Source organism: Tenebrio molitor, chromosome 7, assembly GCF_963966145.1.
Source record: "Tenebrio molitor chromosome 7, icTenMoli1.1, whole genome shotgun sequence".
Lineage (NCBI taxonomy): Eukaryota > Metazoa > Arthropoda > Insecta > Coleoptera > Tenebrionidae > Tenebrio > Tenebrio molitor.
In genome coordinates, this window is record NC_091052.1 from 4,764,623 (window position 1) to 4,787,826 (window position 23,204).

Here is a 23,204-nt window from a genome sequence, read left to right on the forward strand (position 1 = left end):
AAAGATGTCCTTTTTGTACTCGACCGGACCCTCTACCGTGAAGTTTTCACCAGCACTGTCGATGTTTTGGTACACTGTCACGCTGATATTTGTCTTGTTGCGGACGCAGTTTTCACTTAACACTAAAATTGCCGATGTCAGCAGGATTAATACTTTAAGGCTGTCCATGATGGGACCACACCGCTAATACGTCCGTTTAATTTTGAGCATAATTTGTTAATAAACATGTTCCTTTCAGCCCGTGTCGAAGTTCAACGTCTTCGATAACCTCACATGATAGCCTATCGGATGAGTTAATTTTAAACATTACTTAAAGACGCGTTTTATATTTAGATTTGCAATTATTGCGTTCATAAACTTCGATGAAAAAGTGAAAAACAGGAAACGCCAATTGTTCAGAATTTATTCTTTTTTCATTGAGATTTCCGGTTGGAACGAGAACAGCTCAGCTCAAGAGTTTAAATGTAAACCTATCGGTACAAAAAAATATAGATTAGACCCAATACGAGACGAGAAAGAGACAATCATTATCTAAATCTGACAGGAGGTGCGGATTAATCCAGCGATGTTGCATGGACATTGATCAACTGTCATAAATTCATTTCTTTTGTGTAGCGATAGCAATTGATTGTAATTATTGATAAAGGGTAACGATAAATTGTGCAACTTTAAACAGTAGTTAAAAATAAATTTGAGTTTAAGAAATGTGTTTACTAACAGAGCACGCAGACAATGTAATTATTTTTGTGGTCACAATAAAATAAAAATTACGTAAGACTTTCAAATAAAATTTCATAGAGGTCGCGATGAAAAATGGGACATGTTTCGATGTATTTCAGGAGTTGGACGCGATTGCCAAACATCTTTCCTCGTTTCGAGTTGGAGTTTTCACCCGAATTATTATTCTAAACAAAATGTTAATGAACTTAATTGGAAGCTGTAGTACTAATCATTTTCTAAAAATACCACCGTTGCTCACATCTGACAGAAAGAAAAGGAAATACATCATTAGATGATGTGTAGAATTTTACCAGAAAAAACGCAAATTTTCCAATGCAACACTCGGAAAAAAAAACAATCGGCGAGTAAAAGCGCGAATCATTTCTTTTTAAAGCGCAGAAATTTCGTGTCAGGTACCTAATTAACCGTTTGCTAATTATGTGTGTTATTTGGCGAAGTTCAGGTGAAGAAACTCTTCATTCTGTTGTAGCAAGCGTGAATCATCTAATGCGAAGCATTGTGAAACTGAAACGGGTTTCAGTGAGTGGAAATTCGAGAACTTCGAATGTATCATTAAAGTTACTGATAAATGCCGGTGTGATAGCACGAAATGGCCGCCCGAGGGCACATCAGCTGTTCGCCGGAATTCCATCACCATTGAAGGACACTATCGGACAATTGGATTAAACTGTCGTCGCCTTCGACAAATCGTTTGCCTTCGAAATCGACGCGAGTCATCATTCGTTTTCTTCTCGGAACGCGTTGCTCGGAAAAATATTGCAGAACAATATCGTAATTATAAATTAATTAGCCGTCTATTTGCAGAATTCCGTTTATTTCAGCGGCTTATTCACGTTGTGCGGCCCCGGTTCGATCGAACTTCACCTGTCGCTGGAAGGATCAGTTTCAGTTCGCTTTTCGAAGCAATACATTGTCCTACTGTCCGCAGGACTGACCTCCCGTTACAAACTTTGCGTTTTAAACACGATGTGGGAGGATCTGAACGATCTAAGGAAATAAACAAACAGTGCCGGTGATTTTTCGTGCTTTCAACTCGTCTTTTGTGAACTTTGTCCAAAGCTCCACTTCAAAGCTGGCGTCCTCAAACGGAGATGACTCCGAAAGGTAAATACCAGTCGTAATTTTTACATTTAGAAAACTGCAACTACAATAATAATAATAAATAGTGGTTGTCGTGAAATTTGTTTACCTTTCGAAATTTACGGAGTTCATCTTTGCGGACGTCAAAACGGTTTTGCTTCTTTATTATGTCTGGCTATTCGTTTGTTTATAATTATACAGTTATCCAATAACCTTAGGCCGTCATGTAGTGTTGAAAATGCTCCGAATGCAAGGCGCGAAATCAGTTTTTTGTGGCTTTACCTATTTTCGTATTGTCTCACTTTGTACATTTTTCTTCTCTTTTGTATTCGTTGATGTGTACTAGATATCGCAACAAATTTGGTCGGGTTGACCATAAATAGAGGAACAAAGTGAAAATTTTGTCTGTCAAACGGTACATTTGAAATATGGAATGACATTTAAGGAATCATCGATGCTACCTGCACAGGACTAAAGTAGTAATGACGTCATGTTAAAATATTTGCGAGGAATACTAGAGTAATTTATTCAAAATAGAATAAATTTAATGGGAATTAATGAGTGTTATTTCACGTTCAGTGATTCTTTTGTAATTAATTAAAAACTCGTTAATTCTACTGTGAACAAATTTGGCGCGATTTGCACGCTCTTCTGATAGATGTCACTTTCACATCTGGATGACGTCATCCTAGAGATTTGCCATTGTCAATTTAAAAACCTGTGTTTTTTAAATTTATGAAAATTGTGACCGCTCGGCGAAATAAAATTTATCTAATATCTGGCAATTAAAATTATTTAATTAAATTAATCGTGAAATAGATATTCACTTCATTATTTTTCCAGCTGTCGCAAATCATTTTCACTTTCAGCCTTCATTTTAGAACTTTCGATGACTACAATTTTATGGTCATTTTATTTTTAGATATAACATATTTCTTATGCAATAAATTGTAAACTTATTCGCATTAGTAGTAGTATTCCACTTTTACCGTTGCTTCCTTGAACATCAAATTTGAAATTAAATTATATTATTGACTAAAATGAACCAAACAAAGCAACAATCATTTCACCAGTTCTAGGCAACTTTGTTACATTAATTTCTCTACTTTATTTATATGTATTGTTTACATCATGGCAAGGTATAAAATAGTATTTTATTTGCGGTTTGGTCAGCATAAACAGGATTTTTTAAGGACTAAGTAGTTTGCTCATTTTATATTCGCCCGTCAATTCAGGATCCTGATTCGATGAAATGCCATGTCACCCATCAACTAATTAAAATAACTCCATCATGAGTAAACTCTAATTTCCATTGATTGTAAATGATACTCGACGTGCTATACTGCTGTAATCGCCATTAGAAATTCTTTTTAAGTATGTAAAATTATGCAGGTATTCCATTAAAGAAAAACATGAGTTTGTGTTACATCTTTTTTTTTGTTCGATGGTCATTTGTTCTCTTGTTAACACACCATTAATCTCTGGATTTCGCAACAATTTTCGTAAATACAGGAACATCTTAAAAAATGTACAAAATGTAGATAATCACGTTAATGGTCACTTGTTTAACGAAATGGGGTAAAATAGATCATAAAGAATCCCGTTGAGTCATAACAGTAAACCCTGACTCATATTTCTTTGTTTTAGAGACAATAATTATCGTGTTTACTTGAAAAGGGTGCGTTTAACAAATTGAAGCTTCATATTCGGAGTCGTAATTATTAAATATGACGAAGTTTGACGTACGAATCATCATTATTACCCAAAATTAAACTACCGCGAATTGAAGGATGTGGTTTTAATTCTTCGACTTTATTAAAATAATAACTGGCGTCGGACTCCCACAATTATTTTTCTTTTTTTAGTATAAATTACAAATTCCAATACAGTTCTTCAAATTATCACTCCTGTCATAAGTTGAGTAAATAACAGTCTTGCACAGCTTTCAGAAATAGCGCACTGTTGATTTTTGGCCGAAGATGTTATGTGCAAACAGGACACTTATTGAATTGTCAATTACATCATTTACAATTCAATTACAGATGCTGTTTTATAATGACGATGACACCACTGATAAATTTAGTTGCGTGCAAGCCATTTTAGAGTTTGCCCAATTATTATTATAGTTAGTAAATGATATTTATGGTCGATGTGGGCACGCTATGGAAATTTTCATTTCAAATCGGTTCACTCATGAGTCGTAAAAAATGTGGGCATGCAGGTGAGTGACCCACGAATTTCCATTTGGGTTTGGTTGATGAACGATTTCCATCATATTCTTAGGTCATACCCCATCGATGGTCGTGAGTGATTCAGCACGACCATCTTCTATTCAGAAATGAAATATTAAATGTCATTATTTTGTCATTTTCAGTTTTTTTTATCTCTTATGAATATGGTGATTTTTTCTCCATATGTGGAAATTCCACTCCATCTCAAATTACGTGATGACTATTTATATCTGCAATTTTCACTTCATCTGATTTTTCCCGGAAACTGTTGCAGTATTCAGTGCTACCAACGTCGTAGACGCTAGACTGTTGGGCTACGTCAATTACCTCACCTGTAGGCGCTGATGTATGGTCGCGTAGACGTGTCGCAGTAGGCTGTGAAAGCCGATGGTAATTTTTGTAGTAATGTCTATGGGCGTTGTTTCGTAAAACTAAACCGTTAATACAACCATCGATCGAAAAAACAACGAACGATATCCACAAGTGTATTAAAAATGGATCGTCAAAGATTCAAAAATTGAATAGAACTTTTGATTTCAAGAAAATTTGGATGAACGAAAGCCACGAAAGTTAAAGATACGCCTACATCGTGTTGTATAAATATTAATCTTGCGTAGCCTTGTATGGCTGTCAATGTCAGGGCTACGTCATCTTCTGTTGTGTTAAAAAAATCATTTACATGCCACGTTATTAATTGATTAATGCGTCAAAATTAGTAAATTGTTAAATTGCTTGTCAGATGAATAACAACTAACTAATGTATTAACGATAATTACCAGGATTTTATAATGGAACTACTGACTGTACCATGACGTATGCAATTTTGCACTTACATTTAGAAAAGTGAAGTGAACTACATATGTAGTAATTCACATCTTGGAGTGATGCACCCGTAACGCATTGTGCAAATCATGTTTTTAATAAATTTCTACAGTCGAAAATTTTTAAGTGAAAACTTTGAAAACGAAAATACGCTCAGTGAGATAATTTGCGTTAAGTAATTTTCTGCAAGTAGCAGCAATTGGCAACCGATGATAGATGGTTGCAAAAACAATGACGAAGAGTTGCAAGAATGCCCAGTGACTAATTGTAAGTGGTCTCTTTACTGATTTCGATAACATAACTCCAAGCTCTAAAGCTTCTTTTTAAAACAAGCTTTCGTGTGGTCTCTTATTATCCCAAAAAAGTGCAGTTCAATGAACTTTACTCATTAAAAACTGTCTTTTCTCATGGTGCGAATAATGACCACGTACTCATCCAGGTGTTGAACGATGAGAAAACATCAAGTGTAAATGTTAAGATGACAATAACGTTTTGCGAAGAATTTGCTCAAGTGTAAGATTGTGAAGTCATCGCCGTAGTCATCCCACAAACTTGATTTCATTGTTTAGAGTAAACAGTAAACACTAATGTTTGCACGGAAATTTTGGAACCCCCAAAATTGGGGTCATTGTTACCTTCACAAAGGAAAGGTCCCAATGTATACTCTTGCGGCACACTGACGTTAGAAACAACAGGTTCGCAACTGTGAGACAATAACCGTAAGATTTCGACAAATCTCCAGATGTGAAAATCACAACTCGTATAATATTACAAACTTCTTCGGGTTCATAATTGTTAGCCTTTGGAAAGGTCAGAAAGGTCAATGGTAATAATAAATTTCATTTCTTATTAACCACAAATTATGGACCAGCTCACAACTATGCAAATGAAGGATCGGATATCGCACATGGTATTGCTAGAATTCCTGAAGATACATCTGCACATTCTTGATTCGTCTGATTTGATTGCGCCATCTTGACGAACGAGTTTTTGGCGAGCGAAACCGACAAAGAGCACGTGTTGGGCGTTTGAAAACCTGCGGTTAACAAAATTGTGTCAAAGTTTGGTTTCTAAACGAGTTTAAGATTATTTATTGCAGGTTTTGTGGTTCAGAGTACATAAAGATAATCACCACATTAGTGTAGACGTTAGATATTCTTCAGTCTCTGAAGACAAATCGTCTACATGAACGCGTGGGCGTCTCAAAGAGTGAAAATAATTTCTTTTCAAAAACAAAATCAATAAATTGAAACTTGATACGTAGACCACGCGTCATTGGGCTACCGAAATATTTAAATTAAGATGTCGTCGTGTTTTCTTCTATTACATAATTTCTCGAGGTTACCAAACCGAATAAACGAAATGCACTTTTGCAGAGGAAGAAATAAATCTCGCGCATGAATATTCATGAGCAAAGTAGCCAGATTAAGCCATAAAAATTTAAGATTTTCGCAAAATTAATTAGTGCCGAGTTAACTTATGATCGTGGAAGAACGTTTCAACTTCGACGTAAGAATCTGGCAATGGAACCGTCGAGGTGCGTTTGAGGCCTAGGTAATAAACGATCAGCACAAAAACAAACGTTAATTTCGCAGTATTTCTAATAAATGTTTACGCAACCGATTTACATTATTGAACGATGACCACAGATTTGCATTTTACTTCTAAATATATCAGTGACTACCAAACGCAACGACCGGCATGACTGGCCATTTGGTGTTTTTTCTTCGCTCTTGCAACTCGCAACTAAGCCAAGGTTGGTGTCGATTTGGAGCAGTCTTTATTCGACCATTCTTCGCATCTTTGTCAAGATTCAAGAGTGTATGACGCAGATAGTGCCAAGTGTCGATGATAATTAAAGAGTTTTGCGGTCATAAATCATTGCTAGGACTGCATTACTTAACCATAGCAATTAATCCATGACTGTTCGAGTACATACGAAACAAATGGTCGTCGATGAATGGTGTTTTGCGTTATGGAAATGGTAATTTTTTGCACCGTGTGTAAACAATGCGACGAAAAAAGGTATGATTCATGTAGAATTGTGTCGGTTTTCCGTCCAAAGATCAAGGAAAGGGCATATCAATAAAACGACCGCAGGATCAAACGAGTCCAGGTTAAGGAGATGCAAAGTGCTTAAATTAACGAAGCAATTCGGTTGGACGTTTGTCCTTAGCAAGGTCTCGATCGTGACATTACGTTTAAGAGTGTAGCATCCAAGTTACCAACCTTCCATTACCATATTAGTTCCAAACCTTACTTTGGAGGTGACTAGTACGCTCGTTCCTCACCACTGTCTATAAATTCAATCCGTGCTTGTCGGAAATAATAGTAGGTATAAGGCGAAGGCCATCTTGCACAGTTTACAAACCACAATTAATTATTTCCACTTCCATTTACGGCAACTGCATGAACTCGACCAGAGATCGAGTTAGAATTTTTCGGGTTGCGACGACCGCCTCTCGCACCGAATGCAACCATGATAAAGCAAATACCTCGATCAAACATTGCATAAATTAGCGAAGATCTATGTTTACTCGACAGAATTACGCAAGATTTTGATCGGGAGAAACCGCGAATTATTTTCAAAAATCTGCTTTAAATAGATGTGATACATAATGCAAGAAGTTGTCTTCGACATGCTGTTGCATAAAGTGAGTAGGTAAGTGGCTTTCGCTTAATGTCCATATAAAACTTCCTCATTGCGAGCTTCACGTGGCTTCGAAATTGTCAATTGTGCTATTTATTTTTTAATTTGCGGGTCAGTGTCGTGACAGATGCAGTTTTTTGAATCATGAAAAGGTGTAAAGTCGCCTCTCGTGACAAAAGTGTGCAAATGAGTTATGATTAAATACAACAGTACTGGTTAGCTCGCCGTAAATTTAGACGAACCACAGGTGATCACGGTGGAATTTCTTCAGAATTACCATTTGTCTGCGACGTTTCAGATTTATTAAGTCGGTCCTTGCTTACCAGCAGCAACGCAGATGAAGTTGGAAAAATATTTGGTAAATGTGTCACTTCAACGTTTTCGTTTTCTAGTTTAGGATAGGATACTTTATCCTTTTCAGGGATTTTTTTAAACTATGACACTTTTTACTGTTGGTCTTTGGTGTACAACTTTATTAATGTTTTGACATAATATAATACTTTTATTTTTCATACAAGTTAAATTATAATTAAGGTAGTTCAAGGGATTTGGTACGCACAAAAAAATTCAAATGCCATGATTTCTTAATCAAAATAAATGGACCCATAGCCGATACCAGAAAGAAATAAATACATATATTGACAAACGAGAGAATAAAGGCATTTTGAAAATTAACTACTGATTTTTTCGTTTTTTTCTCTTAAATCTTTTACTTAATTCTCATACCAGCCATAATGAAGCTACACACCAAATTGGAAATCAATGGATTAAGTAAATCTTGAGATATCATTGCAGCCATATCGTAAAACATTATCGAGAAAATAGTTATTTACGAGTGCGAGAAGACTTTTTTCGCTCATGAGTGCATTATTTGAAGCACGAGCCACGAAGGAGCGAGTGCTCATTTGCGCGAATGTGCCAAATACGTCTTCTGGCATCGAAGTTACAACAAACATTATGTCTGATTTGTCGTGTACCCTTTGCGAATAGATGGTGCTTGTCCATGCATCACACCATACTTTTGCTAGTCTGATTGTATCCCAATTTTTAGGCTTTTTACAAAAATTTTACCCAAGAATGTTTAACTCTGATAATACCATAAGGCAGAATAGCCACGGGAATAATGTTCATGTAAATTCTTACAATATCTTGCAGACATTTTTGAAGAAATTAAAATGTTAAATAAAACTAACAATAAAGACATGAAAAAAAAATACGTATTTAGTTTTAGCTTACAAGTATACTGTTGTTTGGAACTGTTTCTGATTTAAAAAAGCCTAAAATCTTCTGATCTTAATTGATACGAAGAAAAGAAGATGAGATGATGAGGATTTCACTTGATGGCATCTTCATGTATATAATTTGTCTACTATTACTTTACCAGTCAATGTTTTTCAGAAACCATTTAAAGTTAATTGTTATTTTTCAGTGTTTGACTCATTGTTGCGTTCTTTGGATGTACCTTTTCTGATAACTTGCACATATAAGCAAGTTCGACGTAATTCCATCCTAATTATGGCACAATATATCTAGGAACTTCTTTGCATTGAATAATTTTCTAATATTTTTAAAATATTCATCGTTCTAATGAATACATAAACATACTGTAGCACATAAATCGTTAAGAAATTGCCACTTAATTAATAAAGTATTACATAAATTATAAACATCTGTAATATTTCTTGGCCAACATACACATTTTCCTTTGGATTAACTAAGATTTTCTGTATTGGTTCTTTACAAAATATAAAAAATGATGTTCTAATTTATATGGCACGCAACATATCTCTTGGAACAAGATATAAAGTAGATGAACTCATCTATAAACAAATTGCCTTGATATTTGATATCTAACAAGCTAATTAAAGAAGCATTCACATTTCTATTTTACAATATATCTACAATATATGTATTTTAATTTTTAATGGCCAAGGAAAAATATTTACTCGCAAAAACTCGATACATGATTTATGTGGTCTAAATTTTCTTTTTAGGCCAAAGACAGTTTAAAATTAGCAATGACTGTGATGTAGATTATAGACCAAGATTACAAAAATGTGTGTATTTTGTAATTTGTCTCTGACTGGATGATTTCAAGATAATCCATCATTTTTCAAACAAATTACAAAATAAGATACACATATTTTTTATCTGAAATTTCTCTTTCGATACACTTCCGTCTCGATGATTAATATTTAACAAATAAAGAATCATTTATTACATAATTGCATTTTTCAAAATTCGACGACGATGTTTTGCTACACCGCATCATAACGGAATGATATATAAGGTAAACAAGTGAGCTTCATAAAGAATATTTAATGTGACAGGCCACAATTTTTGACGTGTTTTCGAAAAATGTCCCGTCCACATCTGCATATTTTTAAATTTTAATTGCTAATTTAATGTATTAGATTAGTGGAATGACATGGTCATGAACTTAATTAAAAAAATTATTGCATGTTGCGGAGGACGTCCATATTTAAAAGTGACCATAAAAGATTGCATTAGATCAGTTTCTCGATCGTTAATAATAATCGGAATGTTTCATTTTTTTCACCGATAATTATGTAGGAGCAGCCCACGGTCTTAAGTTCACTTACCTGTTCACACGTTGGTGGCTGTTTTATTTTTTAACCTAATTCGATCGTCAACGTCACAATCTCGTTTTCAATTGTAGTCAAAAATTTTTTGAACATTTCTAGATTTCAATTTTTTTTTAATTGCTTTTCACTCAAACGATAAGAACTATCAACAATCAATTAGTTAAGTATTTACTTAAGTAATCATGGCTTTTTATAGTTATGACAGAATAATTGTATGTTTACTTTTGATGACACGTCTAATTGTGGGTTCTCAAAATTCAATAAACTATCACAGCTATACATCTATAATAACCAATAATTTACAATTTATTGAATACAAATTGTAGTGAACTAGCTATCCTTACCGTAGATGTTCATTGACTAATGCCCAGGGGCTGTAGAATGTTTAATCTGCAACTTTAGAGTTACGATTATGAATTAACATAAGTAGATTTTTAACGCTGCAATCTCAAATCATTTTTACACTTTGAACATCTCGACAACGTGAAAAATGACAAATGCAGCTGTTCTTTTTTGCTCGCAATGAACGACAATGAGACGACATTAGGAAAATAGACGTGAATTCCTAACACGTTTTACTCGTAAATTTATTACGTCGCTTATTAATGTAATTGTTAAGGACGTGTCGAGATCAACAGTAATCGTGAGAAAACATTAATCGTCTAATTTGTGTCTTGATTTCGCATGCAAACTGTCATAACTACGTAGTTGTTGTTTATGATCTTTTTTCTTGTCTTCCACGAAGCGTCCGTTACACTACAATGTTTCGACACTCGTGTTGTTATTGTGTTTCTGAAAAAAATTACTCACAAATTTATTACACTTTGAGGATGAAATATCTGATAAAAAACAAAGAGAAAAGCTTAACGGTATCTCTGTTGTACACTGCTTAATTACAATAATAATTGCTAATTAAAAAAATTATACATAAACAAGTAATAATAATTAATAACTCGAATGAATAAGGCTTATCGCGTTCGCAAGATAGTGATGCTGAAGTGGTCTTTTTTTAAAGATGAACCACACAATAATGTTTTGTTTTGATGTGTACCTAGATTTAGAGTGATTTATTTGTTTGCTTATTACTCGATCGGGCTATTGCATTATTGCAAAATGAAATTGCAATCAACGCGAGCTTTTTATCAGTTAATTTAAGAGTTCCCACGTATGATAACTACAACATGCATAAAATGGTTAGGTCTTTTTTCTTCTACTTACGAATTGCATCAACAATTTTCTTTATCGATAAATTTTATCGATTGCAGATCCTTGACTTATCATTATTTGTGATAGAAGGCAGATCTGGAGATCTGGGGGCAAAGTGCATAATTGTTCTGATTGAGTTTGTATTAGAAGTTACCATTGTTCGAGATCTTCACCACTTCAAGATTATTTGCAAATGACACAATATGTTACAGTTTAGAATTACATTTTTAAGGTAAAGTGTCCCTTTTTAATGTTGGCATAAATTTTTATCAATTTTGTTAAGCAAAAGTAAAAATCCATATGGATTAAAAGAATAAAACATGCATCCGGTGTGATTAATTGCAGCCTAATAAATCAACGAGAATTCACAATGGATTACTAGTATACTTATATTCATAATTTTTCTAAAATTAAATAAAAACAGGTAAGTTGAAATGATTAATTAGTATTTAGCAGTTTTGGTTACTGTGTTAAAGGATGTCGTTAACCTTTCACAAAAAGGTAGTCATTAGTAGTTTATTCGATAAATAAGTGTAATGCATATCATTAGTTCGAGATTATAAAATGTAACAAATGTTTATGGTTGCGATCATTCTGATTGTTTAAATGTTAATGGAAAAGCACTGGGGATGTTTTTGGAATGAAAAATAAATTACTGGTGAATGAACCGACTGTTATTATGGAATGTGCAAAATACACTCAGTGGAATGCTTTTTTCAAGAATCGTACCGCCTCCTGTAAAATAAACTAAAAGTTCAACAAATCTACGTGAATAATCGACTTCATTAGTAAGTTAAATTTATGATGGAGGCGGTGCAATCCGCAAGGTAGTCATTTCCGTATTTCTGTTATTGTTGCTATTACTTAACTTTTTGTTTATTCATAAACTTAAGATCATAAAAATAAATAAACAATTAATTATATGTCACGTCACAATGGGATGCTTTTTTTTATGCCAACAAGCATTACAGACGTAAATAATAATTAATGAAATTACCTGATGTTAAATTCAAACTTGTTGATCATTAATTTTTACGTTGGCTTTACTAGATAGATAATTTTGTTGTCCTGAGTCAAACATTATGTATCTTCTTTAAAATAAATATCAGAGAGCATTTGATAAACAAAAGTGCATTAACAAATATAGATGGTAAAGTTTCATTTAATTTGACGTAAAACGAAGTGAAGAGTAGATATTATATTCTCAAAGATATCTGTATTCTGGTAGTGCCTAGAGAACAATAGATTCCTTACCTGTTTGCTAATAAATATTGTCGAGATTTCTTAGGATTTAAAATATATGTATATCTTAAATGTTGTGTCAACATTTATGACAGACATAATTTATAAATTTCTGTTTTGAATTTTGCAGCGTCCTGTGCAGCACAGTAGCTGTAAAAATCCTTCGATTTTTTCGTGTTTGTTTGCCACTAACCCTGAGGAAATGTACCGTGTGGAATAAGTAAATCACGTCGTGTCTTGCATCACGAGTGCTACTTTCGAGTAGATGTAAGCGGAAGAACATCCCCACTGCTACCGTTGCTACTGTAGTCCGCGATAAATTTCTTGGAATAGCGAGTCCTTTTCCATTTAAACGTCAAATTGTATCTATCGGTTGTGTTTATATGTGGGTACAGATGACGTAAGAGTTACTATTGAAACTACGATCGACAGACGTGGTGGGGGCAAGCTGAGTAGCTGTTCTCAGTCTGTTCCTGTATGTCAGTCAGTTAGCGTTGTGCTAGAGCGTATCTGTTGGTTGATCGGTTCTTTTTTCAAGAATGGCACGTGCCACCGAACACATCACAAAACAAATAAACGAGTATGTCAAAAGTGCAAACAAATATTAGTGCCATACCCGATGAAAACCTCACCCACAAAATGTTGGTAATCACGCCGGTGCCTATATCACAACCGATATTTTCAGTATATTATTTTTAAACGTACGTTGGTGTCTACTACTACTAAATTTAAATCGTACATGCGAAACGCGGAGGAATCAATTTTGAAAATGTCGAGTCCGTCAGGGACAGCACTCTAACAGAAAAAATCGCCATTCTGGGTTCCGTTTTTGGGTATTTCGTTTTTGGAAAATCTGCCGGCGACATGGAAAGTGCAGTAATGGCACCGGGAAATACTCGTTTGAAAGTACGCGGGAAAAACAGTTCGGGACGTAATCCAATAGCGCGTTTTCAAAGCCGCAATCACGGCGTTACTAACAATAAAAATAACCGCAACGGTACCGCCAGGCCCAATTCGTCGAGGAACTACTCAAATCAGAGACACTTGAATAATCTCAACAAAAGTACGCGTTGTAGTAACCAAAATGTCGATAATGCAGCGTTCGTGAACAACATCAACAATGGCAACGACACCGGCGAGGCGAAAATTATTTTTTCGGGAAGATTTACAAGGTAAGGACTGATTGTGGGCTAGACGCTAGTCGGTTGGGTGCTGAGTCGAGTGTAAACATAGTCAGTTGATGAAACATCTACGAATGCATGAATGAACGTCTTTGATAACAGCTAAATTCTCATTTGCCAACAGCTACTATAATCATTGTTTTTGTTATTGCCAAAGAACAACTCGCCGCTTCGTTAAACCAACTATTACCTCATACACTCCATATCGCCATAATTATTATCCTGATTATGTTACAAGACACTGATTTTCCGCAACTCTGTTCTCCTTGTTACAGTGTGGTTAGCGTCAGAAATGTTAATTGTAGCCAATCAAAACAACGAACAGTCGATGCCTAAATGGTCCACTCCTTTTTAAGTCTCCAGTTACATCTTCTCACCCAGTTGACTAAGTTTTTCGAAATTTTAAAAACACATACACCAGATCACGTGACAAAGATATGGCGCTGTCGCCATACTTTTGACAGATCGATGATATCTACCCAACAGATTTGGAATCTTACGACAATCAATTACAAAATCTCTTAATTGTTAGTATTGCACACTGGTTGTTTATGTTGGAAACAGGAACAGTGCGACTTGGTGTTTACAAATTTTCCGGTTGGTTGTAATTATTTGAGTCTACATTGGGCATATGTGTTTATATGACGGATTCACTCGACCGTTGCATGCAATAACAATTTATTACAATGGTGTCATCAGCCCACCCAAAATTGTATAAATATGAGTTGGTGAAATAATTCTTCATTTTTTTTCCGATGTGCCATCTATAAAAACTGCACGGAGGCGGGTTTAAAACTTAATTTGATTTTGGCACCACAGATAAAGACGTTTTTTTTTCGTCGAAACCGCTCCCAGAGATCATGGAGTCGTAACATTCAACGGACGTCTGATTTATTGTGAATTGATTTAATTAAAGAAGAGTACCAGTCAGGCGCTCACCATTCAATTATGTAGAGGTTTTTATGTGTGCTAATACAAAAGCTGTCATGTCTAAATCGTGATTGTCGAGTTTGCCATTCGTGTACCACACCTTTGTTAAAGCAAATCCTGCGTTATTTTAATTAATGGTCTAAATAATTAGACACTCTTAATATTTGCGAAAATACTGGTTGCAAGATCGTCAGAGAGTACCGTCGTGGTCATCAGTAAAAATTGCTCCACAGTGAGAATTGATTGCATTTTAATGGTTGCAGGACGATGCTTTCGTTCCAAAAATACTCATTTATAAAAATCAGTACAAAGTGAACTTTGTTAAAGAGGAATTTTTTTATCTGCCAGCTATCTTTAATAATTATTGACCAAATAATAGATAACGACGTATCGATATTTGCTCCATCAAATATGTGATTTTGTTCCTGCTGTGGCGTAATAGCGTGCAATGTGCAATACGCGTTAGATAAATGAAAAAACCCAATCCAGAATTTGTCTGCGTTGGTGATTATTATACACCAAAATCTCAGTTACACCGGAAGTGTAAATTAGGAATTGAAAAACAAACTTTTACGTCTTAGCAACCACATTGAACAGAAGTTGTAACTAACTATAGTTCTCTATCATAGTTTTGTTAGTGAACACATCGGTACAAAAGGAAGTGGATGCATAACTTATAAACTTGGACAAAAAAGTGTCATTATCGACAGTTTTACTAATTGCCGTCGATTATTACATTCCGCAAGAATTTGGCGTTAATTTTTGAAAACACGGCATTCTTGTTTTAAACGGCCAATTAAAATAAATGGAATCTGTTGACATTTGGTTTAGGTAACTATTTATTTATAACTTCCTAATGAGATCAGTGTAAATATTTATGCATTCAATCCTTGGTTACTTAATTGGTTAAAGACGATTTGTCATTTATTTAACCGTACCCACCCTTATTTACCGTCTTATCATCCATTAGAGAACCCGCGTGAATCGATGCGCTGGTACTTTTTGTCATTAGTAGAACAAATAACAAGTTTTGCTAAAAAAAATTGCATGGGTTGTGTAGATCAGATCGTCGAAAAATTTTGGGTGTAACACGCCAAACCATAATCTAAACTGTTAAATGATTGATTTTAGTCTCGTTCCAGTTTGCTTCAATCTAAACAATTTGATAAAAAAAGTCTTAATAATAATAATTAACAAAAGAATATTTATCGGTCACGCACATTAACATTACTTTAATTCCCGTTTCACAGCATTGACACACCCTGTATTTAACATACATCCTGGTATGAAATTAGCTATGATTTAATTTTCTTCTGAAACACAATTTACTAACAAAAACACGCCGTCCGGTGGGAGTATTACGACGACTCCTTCGTCCTTTCTTAATTTCCGTCCGTTGGATTTTTCGAAAAACTCCACTTACGCAAGCAACTGCGTTGTACTGCTGGACGTCGTGAGTAACTCGATGACGTTTCGACGGTTTTTGTTTCATTCCTTCAGCCTGTGGCGACGTTCTTCTGATCGTACCGAGAAAACTCCGCCAGAATTCGTTAGTCATTAAATTCGGTGATTATATAGTCGTTAATTTTGTGGATATTTACGGAGAAAATTAAAATAATAATTGCCAGAGTCTCGAACAGTCAAGGACTCCAATAACGAGGAACTTACTGGTCGATCGTCTGCCTCCGGGCGTCGTTGTGTCTGCTGTCCTCAAGTAGTGCAGGTTATCCGTTAGACCAGTGGCGTCCCGCTCTTCTCTGTTTGACTTGTAAGCAGATAAGCTCGGGCTTATCTGGTTTTTAAACTTGTCCAAAGAATGAACGCCTCAAAGCCTAGGCAAGGTTTCGTCAGCCAACAGCCGTGTAACATGCTGTACTTGTTGACGGTAATATCTTAATGGCTGTTAATACTGTTAATTAGGACAATACGAATTGCTCCGGAGCAATAATTAATATCAGCGTCGTCCCTGGAGGTTGATTAAAATCGATCGAATTTCTCAGGAATTCCGAGTGGAGATTCGCGAAAATTGCAAAAAATTCGCGAAACAATGGAGATTGCAGTTATTACATCAGACGAAAGGAATCACATCGATAACTGTTTAAATAAATGTTGAATAGGTGTGCCATGCTGTTGCCACAAATTGATGATATAAAAACACTCGAGGCGCATATCTCGGCTTCATTTTTAACGTCAAATTACAGGATATTACTTTAATGATAATTAATTTGTGTCCCAGAAATACCACCCATTCACACCTTCCCTGGCAGAACTGTTAGAAGATGAGTTTCATATTTAACAGAGCAAGGCGACGTCAGTTCTCGACCGAAACGACATTTTCTTTTCATTGTCTCGATTTTTTGCAGTCAAGACTGAGAAGCAGATGTGACGTGACGGATTTGAGTAATTAATTGGTGGTAGCGTTGGTCGTTCGAAATAGCCAAGAATACTGTAAACACAGTGTATAATGGATATTATATGAGGCGTATTTAAATTTAATGAATTATTTAGATTGTGACCATCATTTTTTAGACGTGAGATCATTTCCTGTAGCTTTATATAGTAAAAGCGAACTTGAACGTTGACTTCTGAGTATTTGGCAAAATCGTTCTGGACAATTTACACGTTCCAAGTGCACATCTGTAGTCTACAAATTTGTCACAGACTTGTCCGCAAAAAAAATTCGTGATGAACGTTTTCGTGTCGAATAAATTTTGGGGATTTCTAGTTTTTGTGGTTCCATTGAAACAGAATCTTTTCCACCGTTACTATGCCGATTTGATAGTGATGTCATCAAAATTTTCGAGAATATCGGTGAGCAATTTGTGTAGATATTTGGTTTTTATGCCTGCATACATCAACATATATTCATTGTTCTACGGTTCTACCAGTTTTCAGCTTTTTTCGGCTCGAGCAAGGCTAAAGGTCGAAATGTCAATTTTTTCTTCGTACTTAAGGGGAATTTCTTTTTTTTTATCTTGACCACATACCACATCATTAACGGTGGTCGAGCGTCCTACGCGTCGTAATCATAATTATTTCCTTTTCCTGACATTCCTTCCAGGAAGTGGGATCAAGCATTTGATTAGATCTCATTTTCACATTATTAATCGGAATTGGGCGTCGATTTCGGCGTTGCGTATCTTCACTAAAATAAATACAGTTGTGAAAATGTATCTCAATTGAATAAACAAAAATTAAAAACCGTTGAACCTTATCGTCGCGATAGTTTATTTGTTTGTCTATTTTTAATGTTGAGTTGTTCGGTCATTTTTGCCGTAAACGGTCACTAGCGCCACCTACAATTTAAATAAATTTACATGTAGATTCAATCAGTCTTCGGAATGTTTTCGAATGTCCTTTTTTGATAAGCCAGTTTATAGAATTCTGCAATGAATTATATATAAACTAGATAAAATATTCGGTCTTTCGGCGCCTAATAAAGCCATAAAATCGAATGGGAATAACAATAATGTAAAATATTTTTAGCCGCTATCGCAGCTCGTGTTAATAAATTGATAATTGATAAAGTTATCACTATCGGGACCAGTTAATGTTTAAATTCGTGCGTGACATCATCCTGCGATAAGTACTTGTTCATATATTGATCACTCGTTTCTCCTGTCTCATCTTACTTACAGATATACAACACACATGTTGTCTCTTCGCTTTCGAAAGGTCTTATCTTCGAAGGGATTAAAAAAGTTGTTCCAGATATCAGTGCGATATGCGCTTTATTTTTTATTTATTTACTAAAGCTCGCTAACAGAAGAGGGACGAGAAGATATCTTGGCACGACTCCCCTCGCTTAATTTACGATATATTTTTTGTGTCTGCCAAACCATATGTTTATCATGCGAGCACGCATCCACAAATCAACTTTCGGAAAACAGGTGAATTTCATTAAACTGGAACTAGTTCTATAGGTGACCACTTAAAATACCGAATAAACTGTATAACTTCGGTACATTTCAACTATTTTTCTATTTTTAATTTATGGATATTAATATGTTCTATTTTCGTTCGGACGGCACTTTCTTCGCCGACCAATGCTGCGTAAAAATAAAACGTGACGGGACCATCGATTTATTTTTATTTATATTACCACAAATAAATACGAACAGGAAAAGAGCACCAACATTTTAATCCTGTCGAATTTTTCGCCAGCAATTTATGAACCATAAATTTAATTAACTATTATGAAGAAACTGTCAGTAAAAAGCGAGGTGCTGATGTAAAACATAATTTAATTGCTACTCCTCATGTTTTCGTCATTTAATTACACACGATCCAGTGTCGACAGTGTAATCTTCTTTTCAGCGGTAATTTGACAATTTATTGGTCGCGCTGTTGGCCCCCTTTTTGCTCGCTGACAATGTTATCTTATCGACTCTCCCCATTGTGTATCACCTATCGATCGATCTATTTGCAAGACAAAAATCGCAAAATCGTCGAAGAATGTTGCCAACTTCGTCTGGATTGGCGACCTTGTTGGAGCGCCAAAGGTTAGAAACAGCGGATTTATAATTCATACAGTCGCAATGACCCCGCTGGTGGTTATTAACACTCCCGAATGAATCTGTGATGACCTCATATATAAAACGCCACTAATCAAATAAATAAGGCTTTTATCCTTCCGAATCGGCTGTACGCGACAATGAAGCTAATAGAGTAAAGTGGTGAATGAAAAGAACTGATTCATTGTGAGAACAACTGGAGGAAATTATATTGTTTAAACAACCATTATGATGTTAATGTTGGTCATTAAGAGATGTCGGGAGAATTATTTCCTATTTGAAGTGGGTACTCCAAAGCGACCACTTCTGCCCAGTGGCAACAACCAAGGTGGATGTGTTAACACTTAACACTACATGATTAATGAAATCACAACGCACATTTGTTACGACTTTAAATTGTTGAATAACAATAATTGTCGGCAATTAATTAATCAACATTGCCAGTACTTGTATTAATACTGCAGTACACCGTTATTGGCACCGTGCTTGTAGCACATTTCATGGCAATACCCTTCCTTAAATGTGAAACGAACATTTAACGTCGTCCACATTACTATAAAGGTTTCTTGAAGATTAATGTTTGTTTTGTAACAATAGCAAGATTCCAACATGTGACTCAGTTCAGATGTTGCAGTACCTAGAAGAGTAGGATTTGTGAAAGCACACCCGCCAATTTTGCATTGAATTTTTAATTTTTCATCATTGAAAACAGTAATAATTATCAAACAATACAGCGTCGAAGACTACATTGTTTGTCTCCAATTAGCATAATTATAGATATAATAATTGTATTAATTACGCTAAACAATGCATGTTTTTCGCGAGTCTCCTTATTGCTTGGTCAACTCAATTGATTTGAAAAAATTGTCTTGACGTGTTTGTCAGGAAGTCCGTGGATGCATCGTAAATCTTCAGGTCTAGACCGAAACACCTATAATCTGGGTTAAGAGTGTGTTAACTTGGCGGCGCCCACGTAGAAAAAATACGAATAGTAACCTTGCGCAAAATACCTTCGTATTAAATTTTATGCCGACCGATACGTTTACTTTACGGTAATCGCATAATTAAGGCACGCATAATAATCGTGTGGTGACGTCACATTTGCCGTTTATTAACTTGGTGGAGCGTAATTGCGAATAGCGTCTTATTAGGAGATGATGACGAATTCGGCATCTAGCACAGGTAACTTTTGCTCAACTAAAAGCCAATGTAATACACAAATATTGATGATGTCATCGACCATACTGCGCCAGGTTGTTTAGCTTTCGCCCAAGATGATCCGTCATTCGAACAGGTAAATGTAATCCTTTGCCGTGGGTTTTTCTAGATTTTTTTGCCATCGAGGTGTTCAAGGATTTTGATGATGGATCAAAATCGTGAACAGTGCTTTTGCGGACATGTCGCAGATTTTTTATCCTGACGTAACTGTAGTTTTCTCATAAACTTGCGGAAGTGATGAAGGTGAAAAGTGTTGTCTCACACTACAGTCAAGATTCTTCTGCGTAAGGGGTGCCAAAAGGAGTTTCAGGTTACGGAAACGCGCCCAATTGATAAATCGTCAAAATGATCTTCACTTTCATCAAAATCCGCTAATTAATTTTGTATCACACTGAAATCTGATATGGTGTCGATTAACATCTGAATTCAATCGTCGAACTCGGATTTACGCCAATTAAAAATAATGAATGGTGCTAACAGCAGAATCTGCGAAACATTTTAGATGCTGTAAAAATATTGGAGGTAATACAATCACTTTTGATTACATTAACACGTCATTAATTAGTACGTCTGTTTATTGACGTTGGGAAAGGAAATTTAGTCTGTAGAACCCCGATAATTTCCAAAAGTTTGTCGATTTTAAAAATACATCATATCTGACGGGTTCAGAGATGTGTTTCTGCTTTGCAAAACTTCCATTGCTCTCCGGTCTAACATGTTGGACAAGAACTGAATGAGTGGGCTTGCCTCTGCGCACTGTAAACACCGGATACGCATTGTTTTTTCAAAATTCTATGGAATGATCAAGTTCGTGAGCTTTTTGCATCGTTGGTCTAAAATTTTCCCACAGGCTTCAGGATTAAATTTTCCATATGATGTAGGTATTTTATCTGATGGCATCTACAAAGTATTTCCGCTTGATATGTGTCTTGTGTTACTGGAAAGAACCTAGAGTTGATTTTGCGTTCCTTGCAAGAAGAACCTGTTCGTGACACCTTAGGCGTGTATTATTGTTTTTAATAGCACGCTTTAATGTGGCCATTCACTACACAATTCTGTCGAAAAAAATTGTAGTTTGTGACAAAACTTTTACACCACACGTGCATGAATCTGAAATAAATTAGCAGTACAGTGTGGGAAAATAGTACAAAATAGTAACGAGGATTGTTTATACATAATTGCTGTAATTGCACTGATTTTATCTCCGTTGTAGTATTTTTCTTATGCAACAATTAAATGGTAAAGGATCTAATTACTCGACAATCTGAGAAATAATGCAAGGAGCAGTTGTGCCGTCAGGAAAATATTGATTTATGTTAGAGTTAGAAGTAGACACCTACTGTTGGGTAATTTAAAAACTTTGATTAATGGTTACTTAAGTAAAAGTGTATTATTACAACTCGTGAAAGATAGGTGTAACCTCCATTTAGTAATTCTTGTGGTAACCTGATTTTTTTGTCGTTCTCGTTAGTCTTATCACATGGAGACTCTGCAAACTTCCGTTGACTGGTAAATATCTGGTTGCCGATATTTTGAGAAGTGCAGAGAAGAATTTGATTTATTTGCTTGAATTGATCTGAATATCTCTTGTGTTTTACAAGACTGCGAATACTAGATTTTTGTGTATTTGTGTTGGTCTGGTGCAAGATGATGATGCTGCTTACATTCTTCTCCCACCTCTGGACTGCATAAAATCAATTAAGAGAACGAATGTTGATGTTGTATCGTCCTGTTTGCCGTTTATTCCCTCGTTTATTTTCTTTTCGAGCAAACATGTTTTTCATTTTATATCTTTGTGTGTACCGGACATTTGTGGTCTTCCCACACACTTATCAGCCTACCTTGCACGTTGTCCTTGTCCCTATAACATTCCTTATATAGGGATCGTCTTACATCTTCCGCTCTTGAAACCTAATCGACATTTTTTTAAACGTCTTCATTAATAAAACGAGCCAGAGCGGAAGCTCCATTTACCGCATAATTCAGTAGTGTGATGACTTTTGTACCGTTCGGTTTTCACTCATCCGAAACCAATTAGTATTCAGCTTTCGACGCTACTTTAATCAAACATTATCATGTTGGAATCTCCATTTGAACATATACAGAACATACGAAAAAGGTACGTTCTTTAAATATTTATCTCCACATGTGTGCGCTGTTGGCGGTTCACTTATTTACCTTTTAAGCTCTTTAATCAGTTTATTGTTAGATACCTTGGAACAAGAAACAATCGGTACACGCGAATTTTCATTCAATGGTATCGTACACATTCCAATTTCCTTTTGTTTGTTGCAAAAGTAATTGATGCGTATTACCTCACTCATCTATCGCGTGTTCAACCCACTACCATTTGCCAATTTCACCAATATGACATCACAGCTGTTCGCCACTTGCTCTTCGCATTTTTCATGACAGATTCACTAATTCACTTTCATAGTTTTCGGGACGACTAAATACCCCCTTCAAAAATTATCAGATTTGATATTAAATAAGCAGAGACACGTGCAGGTTGTCTTGGAGGACAACTAAATCGCCAAGTGGCTTGATTGGTGTAATATGGTAATTTAACTGTTAACAAATTTTCAGTGCAATGAAATAAAGACGTATTTACCGGATTATTTACAGCGATACCCGCACCAACACTTACGCTATTTACGTAAGCAATGAACATTGAAATGCTATTGTTGAAAACACAAACATATTAGATTAGCCATTTGCGAGTGTTAATTTCCCCAGTTTAATTACATCTTTTTTCGGACCGTTAATGTGTTACGCTTCCACTA

General features: G+C 35.4%; 1 protein-coding gene and 1 long non-coding RNA gene across 8 annotated transcripts in view; one reads left to right on the plus strand and one right to left on the minus strand.

The window, feature by feature from the left end:
• Positions 1–23,204, plus strand: part of raw — a 38,903-nt gene that overhangs the window by 5,719 nt on the left and 9,980 nt on the right. The window contains exon 1 of one of the 7 annotated variants that reach the window (XM_069054761.1): positions 1,645–1,845. The exons of 1 other annotated variant lie outside the window; for it this stretch is intronic. In XM_069054761.1, coding sequence (XP_068910862.1) covers positions 1,833–1,845 — 13 coding nt within the window. In that variant the 5' untranslated portion in view covers positions 1,645–1,832. Of the gene's footprint in view, positions 1–1,644; positions 1,846–7,477; positions 7,537–13,012; positions 13,751–23,204 lie in introns of those variants that run through there. 5 more of the 7 variants (XM_069054760.1, XM_069054756.1, XM_069054752.1 and 2 more) reach the window with 5 other exon arrangements.
• Positions 1,537–2,272, minus strand: LOC138135843 (uncharacterized). The gene is made up of 2 exons (XR_011161108.1): positions 1,931–2,272; positions 1,537–1,885 (listed from the first exon to the last, which is right to left on the minus strand). It is a non-coding gene; the product is annotated as an uncharacterized lncRNA (long non-coding RNA).